The sequence below is a fragment of the Henckelia pumila genome, chromosome 1, assembly GCF_033568475.1.
Source record: "Henckelia pumila isolate YLH828 chromosome 1, ASM3356847v2, whole genome shotgun sequence".
Lineage (NCBI taxonomy): Eukaryota > Viridiplantae > Streptophyta > Magnoliopsida > Lamiales > Gesneriaceae > Henckelia > Henckelia pumila.
Genome location: NC_133120.1, coordinates 157158874 through 157172352, shown reverse-complemented (window position 1 = coordinate 157172352; position 13479 = coordinate 157158874). Strand labels below are relative to the sequence as shown.

General features: G+C 35.3%; 1 protein-coding gene across 6 annotated transcripts; it reads right to left on the bottom strand.

Moving 5' to 3' along the window:
* Positions 1-9179: 9179 nt before the first annotated feature.
* LOC140887918 (transcription factor RSL3-like) lies at positions 9180-13045 on the bottom strand. Of its 6 annotated transcripts, none has more exons than XR_012152043.1 (12): positions 12910-13045; positions 12693-12839; positions 12424-12497; positions 11988-12097; positions 11511-11644; positions 10638-10822; positions 10326-10390; positions 10153-10207; positions 9952-10043; positions 9792-9838; positions 9577-9700; positions 9180-9415 (listed from the first exon to the last, which is right to left on the bottom strand). XR_012152043.1 is itself a non-coding variant. In XM_073295527.1 (11 exons), the coding sequence occupies exons 6-11, from the start codon at positions 10734-10736 to the stop codon at positions 9654-9656; spliced, it is 405 nt and encodes a 134-aa protein (XP_073151628.1). In that variant the 5' UTR covers positions 10737-10822; positions 11511-11644; positions 11988-12097; positions 12424-12497; positions 12693-12839; positions 12910-13045; the 3' UTR covers positions 9180-9653. The 6 variants fall into 6 exon arrangements, 1 of the variants encoding a protein (XP_073151628.1); XR_012152047.1 differs by having other exon boundaries at positions 10675-10822; XR_012152045.1 differs by having other exon boundaries at positions 11511-11565.
* Between the last annotated feature and the right edge of the window lie 434 nt (positions 13046-13479).

The window sequence follows — 13479 nt, the reverse complement described above, 5'->3', positions numbered from 1 at the left end:
GAACAACTTTTTTTTAGTTTTAGCGATAAATTATCTTTTGAAAATTGGCTTTCTACAAGTGCAAATCCTTCTATTAGACGTATTCTAAGAAATAGTCTCAAACGCACAATAAAAAAGTTAGTCGTTGATCAAAAGAAAGAATTAATTAAGGAATTTTATAGTTTGAATAATAAAGTTTCTTTGTGTTCCGATATTTGGAGTGATCATTGGCAAAGTTGTTCATATATGGGTATTACATGTCATTGGATTGATAATAATTGGAACATTCAAAAAAGGTTGCTTGCATATAGATGTTTCAACGAATCACACATGGCACAAAATATTTCGCAACTTATATTTGTTATTTTAGAAGAATATGGTCTAACTACCAAAGTTTTTTCAATGTCTTTTGATAATGCTAGTGCAAATACTTCTAGTATTAGTGAGCTTAATGAAATATGTAAACCATCAATAGGTGGCAAATTTTTTCATATTAGATGCACATGTCATATTTTAAATTTGTGTGTTCAAGATGGGCTAAAAAATTTAGGCACACATATTCAACCAATTAAAAACGCTATTCATTATTTATGGACGCACCCCCAAGTTATGAAGCAATGGGAAAAATTTTGTAGAGTAAATGGTATGAAGCCTAAGCGGTTTGCACGAGACGTTCCAACTCGTTGGAATTCAACATATAAATTGTTATTATCCTCTTTTGAATATAAAGATTTATTATGTACATTTTTTCATCAATTTGTTCAAGCTCGTGATATTTATTTGTTTTCAAATCAATGGAACATATGCACTAGTATTTGTGAAATTTTAAAACTTTTTAATGATGCTAGTGACCAATTATCCGGTGTTTATTACCCTACTTTTTATTTAGTTTTAACACATTGTTGCAACATTGCTTGTATTTTTCATGAACATGTTAATTCTAATGATAGTGCTTTATCTCAATGTATTCTCGTCATGAAAGCAAAATGGGAAAAATATTTTTTGCTCATTCCTGAAATTTTTTTATGTGCTTTTGTTTTAGATCCTAGACTTAAATTAGATGGCTTAAGCGACATGTTAACATTATATTATGAATCTTTGGAGCCTATTGTGGAAACGATTCCTTCTATCTCATTGATTTTGTTTAATATTAAAACTCATTTACTTGATATTTATAATGAATATAACATCAAATATGGTGGACAAATTGTTTCACATGAAACACAATCCACTGCAACTAGTAATGTTACTTCTAAACTTACTAAAGCACAACTTTTATTAAGGGAACGGACGAAACGTCCACGAGGATCCTCAAGTTTCAGTCAGGAACTTGAGAATTATTTTATCACTACTTTTGATTTTAGTGATACAGATGAGGAAAATTTCGACATTTTGAGACGGTGGTCGCAAAAAACACAAATATATCCAATTTTGGCTATAATGGCAAAAGAAATTCTAGCTTGTCCGGCTTCAACAGTTGCAGTGGAGCAAGCATTTAGTATTGGAGGAAATACATTGGACGAGAGACGTTCTAGCTTAAGGCCAGAAAATTTGGAAGCCCAATGTTTGCTCAATGATTGGTCAAAAGCCGCTACTCGAACACAACATATTCAAAGTGATGAAGAAGACCAAGATGATACCGAAGGAACATCCGAAACTACGACGGGAGGAAATGCGAGTGAAGTAGAATAAAATGTAATAGATTTGTAATATTAAGTCATAAGATATTAAGATGTTGAAATTCAAATATACTGTTTATTTAATAAATGTAATAGATTTTTATTATGGAGATATGAAATATTTGATTGAGATTATTTAATGAATATGTCTTATTAAAAATCTGTTTAAAAATTTTAAAAAAATTAAATTTCGAAGGTGCAGCGCCCCAGCACTGCATTGGCAGCGCTGGGGCGCTGCAATTCAATTTTTTTTTTTTTAAAATAGCCCAGGTTAGCCCGGACCCTGAACCGGCGGACCCGAACCGGAACCACTGGTTCACCGACCCGGACCGAAACCGACCATTGGCGGGCCGGTTAAGGGTTGGCTAAAATCCAACCCGAACCCGGACCGTGGCCAGGTCTAGTACTTACTAAGATCACTCCGAATGGAGAAATATCATGCAGATACTGTAGCGGTCTTTTTTCAAAATCTGAGGCTATCAGATGGCATATCAACGAGAAGTAATTTTACGCAGTTAAAAGGGCTTTCAAAAAATGGTCATTATTTTAATTTGCTAAAAAATTCACTTTGAAGGTTGGTAACTCCCAGGTAAAAGCTTTCCAAAGAAATAAGATTGAATCTAAACCTGAGAAAGCTAGGTTATTAAGATGGCAAACATTATGTCAAAATTATATTTTTGATATTGTTATTATTAAATCTCATGAAAATATTCTTGCAGTTTTCTTAACAAGAGATACAAGGCAGTGATGTGGATTCCATCATAAAAATGTAGAGGCATCTCAGGGAACACCTTGGGTTGCTTCAAACCGAGTTCAACCAGCTTGTCATAAGTGCAAATATGGCGGACAGGTTACAACAAGCTGATCGGATCAAAGTATCCAATCGAATCACAGGATGTTGCAAGCTCAAACTCAATTATGGGTTATTATTCAAGGGCCAATTATGTGTGCCATATAAAAACCACTGGTTTCTCAGAAACAAAAAATGTTAAAACCATTGGTTTTACAAGAACAAGAAATACAGCTACCGATTGTAAAACAATATGTTGAAGATTCTAATACAGAAGAACCAAGCGCTAATCTATCATCAGTTTTTGATGATCTAGATAAGGCAAAATACACCACCATTGGTTTTACAAGAACAAGAAATACAACTCTTAAATGTTCGACATGATCATCAAATTTTTTACTATATACTAGTATATCATCAAAATACATGTAAGGCCCGGGATTATTTAATTGAAATTCGGGATTATTTAAATTAATCCAAATTTATTTAATTTTAATTCGAGTACATTTAATTTGGGAATATTTAGAGTTTCGATTTAAATTCTAATATTCTTAAATTATTTAGGATTGAAATTGAATTAAAATATGGGCTGAGGACTGAATTGCAATTTATGCAGTTTCAGGGGCTAAATTGCAATATTACCTGAATTTATCCGATTTTAATTTGAGTTTTCAGCATGTATACGTGCACTATCATATATGAAATTCAGAAAAGACGAACAGAGCAAGCCGAGATATTTCTTTTCTTTGAATTTCCGATTTTCAAAATCCCGTAACTTTTGATTCGGTCGTCCGATTTCAATTCCGAAAATAGTTCTGAAATCCGTGCGATGAGGGCTTCGATCTAGTGTAATTTTTTTATTTATTTTGGCATGGTTTGAATATTGAGATATGATAGAGATCAGAATTTGAGTATATTTTTATGTTCTTGAGATTATTTGTTGTATCGTATCGACACCGACTCGACGGACGATTATTGTATTGAGTTGATATGATTTCTAACATATGTTTCGAACTAAATAGCTTCTGAGATGCTGATTATGCTGAGTTTGATGGTTTGTTAATGATATGAATTGATTCGAGATTGATATTGATTTCGATATTTTGTCGGTTATCGATTTTCAGTCGCTACGTTGTCGATTAGTGCTTTGAGACCGTTTTGATAGCCGATGATTAAGCTGAGACGTTCTTTGAGATGATGTTGACGTTGTAGTATTTTTATTCTTCAATTTCAGACTAGTTTTGAAGGCTAACAACTCAAGAACTTGAATTCGAACAGAAGAAGAAAAAGTTGAGGTTGAAGTGATTTTGATTGAAGATCTATTGATGATTTTGAATCGATTTTGAAATGATAGAGTTGAATGAAATTTGATATGAATATTTTGATGTTATGTTTCAGATTTGAAGCGTTCAAAACCGAGAAAATACAAAGGTATAAGACGACATCGCGAGTTAGGGATTTGAAACTCGAGAATGAAGCTTCTTGAGTTGTCCCGCCAAAACCACATACTTGTTTATTGTTTTGATTTAATTTTGATGTTGTCGATCCATCTCAGGTAGTGGATCTTTGAGTTTGATTTGATACGATGATGATATGATATGATATTGAATTGATTCTATGTCAGGATCTGAGGCGATCTTATTTTCTAGTCTGAGACGACTACGATAGATGGATATCCATGTCAAGATCAGTTACGAATCTTGATGACAAAGATGATATATGAATCAATTCTTGATCGATATATGCGTTATTTACTCTATTGTTGAGTTGTTTATGATTAGAGCCGATATGATTTATCTAACGCTTTATATGTCGATTATACTAAGAATGATTTATCACCAGAGTTTATCCGGTTGTTGCTTTGTTTTGTATGTGTGCATGGCAACATAAGGGACTGGAGCTGGTCAGAGGCAACATTGACAGCTCGGGAGAGAGTTTATCATGTGAGGACTCAGGTTTAAGTTGAAGTTGTGCTGTAGAATACATCAAACTTGTTAATAGAAGTTTAGACTTGAAACACTTATGATGTTTGGTTGAATATAGTTAGTTTAACGACTTTTGAATTGAATGTTTGATGTAATAAATGCATTGATATGATGCTAAAGACTTTGTACATATGTTTATATATGATTCAGATTCAAATTCCATGTTTGGGATCAATTTTGTAGATGATTCATGCCTTGTTCCATGTTTTGACAGAAAAAATGATTCTGCAGAATTTTTGAAGCAGAGTGCCCGCTCGATCGGGTGAATTCTTCGGATCGAGCGCGGCATGTAATTTTCTCAAACAGAGAATTTGAATTTGAGGCCCGCTCGATCGGGTGAGTTCGTGGGATCGAGCGCGGCCAAAAATATTTTAGACCCGAGAGTTTGAACTTATAGCTCGCTCGATCGGCTGAATTTGCCCGATCGAGCAAGGTGCTGAGTTTTTTTTAAAAAAAAAAATTAGCTCTTGGTTTTACTATTCCTTATTTTTTTATTAATTGTTAATTAATCATTAATTGCCCTAAGATGAGATTAGCAACTTGAGGTTCCCATAACAGGTGGTATTAGAGCTTAAGTTTCTCAGACTGAGAATAGATGAGCGGGGTAGATTGAGTTTTTTATTCTGATTTATTTATTCTTGAAGCATATTTATTATCTTAATTGATTTACAGCTTTAAGAATTGCATGCTATCTGTTATCTGATATGATTTGAAAGCATGTTGGACTGAGAATGAATCAGATTCAATCTTTTGAGAAGACATGATTGTGCTAATCAGAGAAAGACTGAAACAGAACTACGATCGTAAATTTATATTGATGAATTGTGCACTAATCTATTTGGTTATCAGATATGCCTCCCCGACCAGCACCGACGACTAGACGTACTTTGGCAGTGAATCAGCCAGAATAGACTAATGCTGCACATGTACCAGTAACAGCACCTGAAGTAGGACAGGGTAGTACTTCTGTTGATACGATGAGTGGTGATGCAACGCCGATGGAAAAAATGCTGAAACGATTTCAATCCTTCAAACCACCGACGTTACAAGGAACTGAGAACTCTGTTGATTGCGAGAATTGGCTGGAGGATATTGAGCAGTTATTTAAATCCCTTGACGATACAGATTATCGTCGTGTTAAATTGGTGATCCATCAATTACATGGCCTTGCAAAGAATTGGTGGGTAGCGACAAAGAGAGCGTTTGAAAATCGAGGTACAGTTATCACATGGTCTGTATTTAAAACTGCTTTCTATCAACGATTCTTTCCCATTTCTTATCGAAAGGACAAGGGAGCGGAGTTTGACAGTTTGCAACAGGGGCATATGAATATTGAAGAATATGTTGCAAAGTTCACCAGCTTACTGAAGTTTGTTCCGCATATTGCTGCAAGTGATGAAGCTCAAGCCGATCAATTTATAAATGGCTTTAATCCCGATGTCTTCACTTTAGTGAATGCTGGACGACCAAACAATTTTTTTGATGCTCTTGATCATGCAAAAGGAGCTGAAGCAGGTATACTGAGGCAATGAGGAGTACAGTTTGTGCCACAGTCGGTGAAACAACCGCAAGAGCAGCCACATATTCCACCACCACCTCGATTTGATGCTGGAGGTAGCGGTAGTGGCAAGAAGAATTTCTTCAAGGGAAAAAACAAACAGTTTAAGCGTCCAGGTAGTAGCTCTTCTAGTTCGAGTGGATCCAGACAGTTTAGAGATGGACAGAAATCTGGTACTTCTGATGTCTACTGTTCTAAATGTGGAGGACGTCACATCAATGAGCAGTGCAGAGGATTGTTTGGCACCTGTCACATTTGCCAAAAATCGGGTCATTTTGCTAGAGTATGTCCACAGCGAGGTTCTGGAAGTGCACAGGGTGCTCGATAATCTCGATCAGTGACACAGCCAGAGAGGCAAGAATCCTCAGTGCATTCATTCCAACCTCAGCCATCATCACAGAGCCGTACTGGAGGAATTCAAGCTGGGAGCCACCAACAGAGGCAACAAGCTCGAGTGTTTGAACTGACTGAAGAGCAAGCACAAGCTGCACCAAATGATGTGATTGCAGGTAACTGTTTCATTACTAGTTATCCTGTCTATGTATTATTTGATACTGGTGCATCACATACGTTTATTTCTGAGCAATTTGTTGCATTACATGAATTGCATGTTGAACCCTTAGCTACTGTCGTGTCTATTTCATCACCTTTGGGAAGAGGTATTATATCAGTGAAGTCTGTAAGAAATTGTACATTTCAGTTTGAGGGTCATGAGATTGAGCTAGACTGTATTGTTCTTGGTTTATCTGATTTTTATTGTATTATCGGTATCGATATGTTAACCAAGTACAGAGCTACAGTTTACTGTTTTCAGAATATTGCGAGGTTCAGACCGGAGATGGCTGGCGAATGGAAATTTTATGGTAAGGGATCACGAGCCAGAATTTCTTTGATATTTGTTCTTGCTATGACTGATTTATTGCAGAAAGGAGCAGAGGGATTTCTGATTTACGCATTTGATGTCCTGAAAACTAGCCCGAAATTGGCTGACTTGCCAGTGGTTAGTGAATTCGTTGATGTTTTTCCTGACGAGATTCCGGGATTGCCTCCGTTTCGAGAGGTAGACTTCAGTATAGAATTGATGCCAGGTACACAGTCGATATCCAAAGAACCTTACCGTATGGTACCAATTGAATTTAAAGAACTGAAAGAGCAGCTTGAAGATTTTTTAGCCAAAGGTTATATCAGATCGAGTGTGTCTCCTTGGGGCGCTCCAGTTTTGTTTGTCAGAAAGAAAGATGGATCGATGAGATTATGTGTTGACTACCGGCAATTGAATAAAGCAACGGTAAAGAATCGATATCCTTTACCTCGTATAGATGATTTATTTGATCAATTGCAGGGTTCTTCAGTATACTCGAAGATTGATTTACGATCTGGCTATCATCAACTGAGGGTAAGAGATGAAGATATCCCTAAAACTGCATTTAGAACCAGGTATGGCCATTACAAATTTATAGTCATGCCTTTTGGTCTAACGAATGCACCAGCAGTATTTATGGGACTGATGAATAGAGTATTTCAAAAGTATCTAGATGACTTTGTGATTATATTTATCGATGATATTTTGATTTACTCTAAGAATTTATGTGATCATGCCAACCATCTCAGAACTGTATTGAGAACTCTACGAGAAGAGAAATTGTATGCCAAGTTATCAAAATGTGAATTTTGGTTGCAAAAAGTTGTTTTTCTTGGTCATATAATTTCAGGATATGGTATTTCAGTTGATCCAAGCAAATTTGAAGCTGTGATCAGTTGGCAGAGACCGACATCTGTGCCAGAAATTTGAAGTTTTATGGGCTTAGCAGGTTATTACCGTCGATTTATCAAAGATTTCTCGTCTATTGCGAAGCCTATTACTCAGGTTACATAGAAAAATGCACCGTTTGTTTGGTCTGAGACGTGGAAAGCTGGTTTTCTTGAGTTGAAGAAAAGATTGACTACAACACCGCTCTTGAAAATCCCTTCAGGTACTGGTGATTTTGTTGTTTATTGTGATGCTTCTCACCGAGGTTTGGGATGTGTTTTGATGTAGAGAGGACATGTTGTTGCTTATGCCTCTCGACAACTGAAACCACATAAAGTCAAATATCCAATTCATGATTTTGAATTGGCAGCTATCGTCTTTGCATTGAAAATCTGGCGGCATTATTTGTATGGTGACAAATTTGAAATCTTTTTTGATCACAAGAGTTTGAAGTATCTGTTTTCACAATCTGAACTGAACATGAGACAACGAAGATGGCTCAATTTATTGAAAGATTTCTATTGTGAAATCAAATATTATCCAGGGAAGTCGAATGCAGCAGTAGATGACCAAAGTAGAAATATATGTGCTTTATCCTTGTCTACTATAGGTGTATCTCATTTGATTGAAGATTGTTGTATTTCTGGATTAATATTTGAGACAGATAGAAGACCGATGCGAGTTTGTGCTATCAGTGGTGAGCCAGAATTGTTGATTCTAATCAAAGAAGCACAGAAATCTGATTTGAATGTTCAAAAATCAATTAAAATGATCAGATCAGGACATCATTCTGAGTATAAGGTTAGTGATGATGATATTCTGTATATGAATAACCGAATTGTTGTTCCCGATCTTTCAGATTTAAGACAGAATATTTTGAAAGAAGCTCACTGTAGTCGATTCAGTATTCAACCTGGAGGCAGAAAAATGTACAACGATTTGAAAAATCAGTACTGGTCGAAGCAAATGAAGTCTGATGTGACTGAATTTGTATCAAAATGTCTGAACTGCCAACAGGTGAAGGCTGAGAGAAAGAAACCAGGTGGCTTATTGCAGAGTCTATCTATTCCTGAATGGAAATGGGATCACATTTCCATGGTACAAGAAAAACTCCCAAAGACAACATTTTTTATCAGTTGTCGTAAGGGGTTTACAACTGTTGTAGATGACCCTGTTGTTAAAAATCACGCTTAAAGACAACAATTTTTAACTGTTGTCTTTTAGAAAAAAGACAACAGTTTTACAAAAGTTCAAAAATGTTGTCTTTTATCTTAAAAGCAACATTTTTTAACTGTTGTGTTTAAGCGTGATTTTTAACAAAATGACCTTCTACAACAGTTTTAAATACCCACGACAACAGGTAAAAAACGTTGTCTTTTTCAAATAAAAAACAAAAAAAATTAAAATTTAATATACAATTTTTCAATATTATAAATAATTTAAAGTACAAAATTCAAAAATAAAATTTAATATACAATTTTTCAACATTCGAAAATAATATTTACAACATTTTGAATACGTATTCGGACACGTATAAAGAGTTCATTTAATAACTTGAACGTATTCTAATGGTTGTTGGAATGATAGGACAACCCAACATTCATCTTCTCCAACAGCTTTCTTCCACTTTTTCTTGAACTTGTTTAATTCAATCATGTAAAACTCTTTTTCAACCTGCAAATATCAAATTCTACGTAGTTACTCAATTTCATAATTTTTTAACATGGGATTTTATGAAACATGCTAATTAGTTAAACATAAGATGTATGATCGAAGAATATGTGCAAATTACAGAGAGGTAAAACAAGGGTTGGGGGCAGCCAGTTTTATTTTACCCGGTCGGTAGCAGAATCTCTGGCATGCCCATTAAGAACTTTGTGATTAACCCCTTTCTTGGTCTTGCTATCCTTGCTCAATGGGAGCAGAAGTGTTGCGCAGCTCCAAACCGATTTGGAAGTTCTGCACGAACAAAACTCATATTAAGAGTTGTAACGATGGGGAAAAAGATGGAATATACTCGAGCAGACACGACCCAACAACAAATGCTAACCTGGCAATTTTTTGTCGATAAAGAACACCACCAAATTAACAGTGTACCTGAAATAACATTATATTAAAATTAATCATCGACGCCGAAACAAGAATATCCTCAAATTTGTTACATGTCAAAATTTGATCATGTTTGGTTCCGAAAAAATATTTATTAAGACCACAGATTTGAAGAAATCTTGTGATAAAGGCCAATGTCCATTCCATTGTATGCAATTGGTGCAAACATCCATAATTCATCCGAGCTTAGCAACTGCAAACATCAATCAAACCATGTTATAAATCAGTTTGATATTGTGGTCAATAAAATCAAATTTAGCCGGAACCAATATATTTAATATAATATTAATCAAGCCAATTACCTTAATTTGAAGCTGTAAGAACTTCACGTAGTGAACAGCCTCTTCCAGCATTGTGCTAATGTCAACTTGGTGCGTTATTCCGTGTTGCAAATTTTAGTCATTGACATCATATAAAATTTTATGTAATTTATACAATCGAAAATTTTACCAGTACATTTAATATATGTACGTACCTTGGTTCCATTAGGACAAGATTCTGCAAGATCCTCAATCTCTCATTGATTTTCTCTCGTCTCCTCTGTAGAAATATTCGGAAGAAAGGGATCATTCAATGTTTAGAACTAATTAAGATACATCGTCATAACGAATAAATTTTTTTATATTTGAGACGTAAAATTAGTTAACATTTTTATTTAGAAAAAACAATTAGCCAGAAGACTAAAGAGCTCATTTGTCAAAACCATTATATAAAAAAAATTTAGCTTCGGAAAAAGTGAATACTGTATGCATTTTTTACATCATATAATTTTTTTTTTATATTTTACCCTTGCATAAAGGCTTTGGGGATCAGATGCAGAACACCTGCTAGCTCTTGCTTTGCCTTTGGAGTTTTTAGCTTCGGAAAAAGTGAATACTGTATGCATTTTGCGGCACGAGCCAAAACTTCAGCTCTACGTGCATCTAATTCAGCCATCTGCCCTGCTCTAAGAAAGACCTTGGTTTTACCAATCTGCAAATACAGGGTGTTAGCTATTCAAAATATTTAGGAACTGATCGATCAGGATCAACTTTTGAGTTATTAATGCATCCAACATAAAGTACGGAACTAAGAAATCCAACTGATGAATAACTTCACGTATTCCCGGCTTGAATTTTTTAACGTAGAAGCTTGAGAGGTGCACATGGCATCTGCCAGTATGACTTTCGACACTTGGGCCATACATGCTTATATAAGAGATTTGCCATAAAAACACAATATACAATAGAAGTTCAATTTTTTGTTTTATATACAGAATTCTTGCATCAATAACCAAAACAAAATACAAGGAAATAATAAATAATAAAAAAAACTCTTAAGGTATAGATATCTCATTATTCCACTACTTCTTAATTTAAGTGGATGATCATCCAATTAAATTCCAATTCTGACTAATTTTCATCAAAATTCGTTTATTCTACTTTTGCATAATTGAATCTCATTATCTTAGTTATAAAAAAGGAAAATGAAGGCTATTGGTTCACTCGCTTCTTTAGTAACTCTGTTAAAAGCTAACATTGGAGAAAGAACGAGCCATATTACTTAGCTTCAACAAGTTGGGAACAAATCTTTTAATTTGGAAGATACAGCAGAGGATTCTCGTGGACAAAATCAAGCTAAAATTGACAGCAAGGAAAAAAAACGAAACAAAAGGAGATACCTTGAAGTTAGAAATAGAGCAAGAGGTTGAACTCTCCAGAAAATCAAAACGCTGACTGAAATCGATCCAAAAATTTATGGCTTGTTAGGTTCGAAATTCTCGTTACTCGAACACTATCTACCCACAACCTAAATCTAAATAAAAGAACAACAATCGGCGATCACTATCCCTGACAGGTAAAATCAGATCACATACAATGAATGATATTGGAAACTAGAAATTCATTTCAGTTAACTATTTTTTTAAAATATTACTTCAGTTAAATAATTTGCATCAAAGACCAATATTTCGTATTTTTTCTGTGTCATCCAATTATGTGTGTGCGTAGAATGATAATTGTAATACTCAAAAGTATACCCACAACATATATATATATATAGGACATTACATTTTAATTATATTCTTTATTGAATTAACTCCAATTTCACACAAAGGGTATGCTATATATATTAGGCAAACATATATTAAGAGGCTCACAGCTTAGAAACAGCAAGCTTTATCAGATCCTTCCTAAGTATCTTGCCGGATTGATTTTTCGGAATCGAAGCAGCAAACACCACCCGAATAATTTTCTTGTATGGAGCCACCTGCAGGCATATATCCATACACATATAGAGACTAAGAGGCCTTGAAATATTGCATAAGTTGCTGATCAATGTGAGGATCTAGGCAAAGTTGATATATATATAATCTGATAAATAAATCATAAGTTGCTGATTAGGAAGTTGCAGTATATTTGAAATTAAACTTCAATTCCTAAAGGAGTTGTTAAAGCATTAAAGGCTTGAAGCAAAAAAAAACATGCCATTATAATCATATGAAAGGTCTTAAACTTGTCTTCAGAGATGCATCCACCTAGAGAAAAGCCTTCTAAGAATTGATGAAAATATAATGCTCCAATTAACGGCCTCACCGTGCATGGCTGTGAGAAACCGCGAGGGAGAATCCAATTATGACTGAGTGTGCCACTATTCCAAGTTCAAGAACCTAAAGTCAATAATTAAAACCTGTTAAGTACTTAAGTTTAACACACAAGCACAATCAAATCAAACTGTTCAAATAAGGGAATAAATTTGCATAAATATTGACTTGATTAATAAACATCTAGAACACAACCAAAAAAATACTACGTAAAGGCTTCAATTGAGAGTAATGCTATGAAAATGTAATAAAGAAACTCACACAATGCCTTTTTTTTTTTTACAGAAGCCCCGTGAAAATTTTATCCCAAACAATTCTTCTTGATTTGTTGATGATGTCGTTATTTTTCAAAATCACAACAGAGATTTGGTGCACTAGAATCCAGCCCCGGCTTCGAATGTGTCATATCTGCGCACGCCTATGATTTCACGCTCAAGACTAGAAATTTCAGAAATTGGATTAGGGATTTCGGTCGTACCTAGATGCAGGGCGGCGGACATCTTTTCGGCGTTGTACGGTGTTGCGATGCTCAAGGAACAGGAGAAATCCCCAGATTGCTCGTGTACTTGCTGATTGATGCTCGGATTTATGAGGAGATTTCTGTACGCCGTGTTCTCTGTTTTGGGGCTGAGGTATTTCCTGGAGCCGGAATCTGGGTTCTACTTCTCGAGGGAGGGGGAGGAAATCGGATCGGAGCTGTCGCTCTCAGTGTCTGCGGCGCTGATCCGCGAGCTTCTTCCGGTGGTGATGTTCTCTGATGAGATGGATCTGCCAGAGAACTGCGTGGTCTGCTTGTACAAATTCAGCGCGGAGGATGAGATCAGGAGACTTGCCCGCTTTGCCGTACTCAGTTCATACCGGAGGATCTGTAGGAGAGTTTGATCGAGAGGCTATGGTTGGCTTCCGGGATTTCTGAATTTTATGTCGAGTGATATATCTTTAGGGCAAACATTTATTTTTAGAATAATTTTTTTTTAAAAAATAAAGACAACAATTTTTACAAAAAATGTTGTCGTAGCTCCTAAAAAAACCACTCATAGACAACATT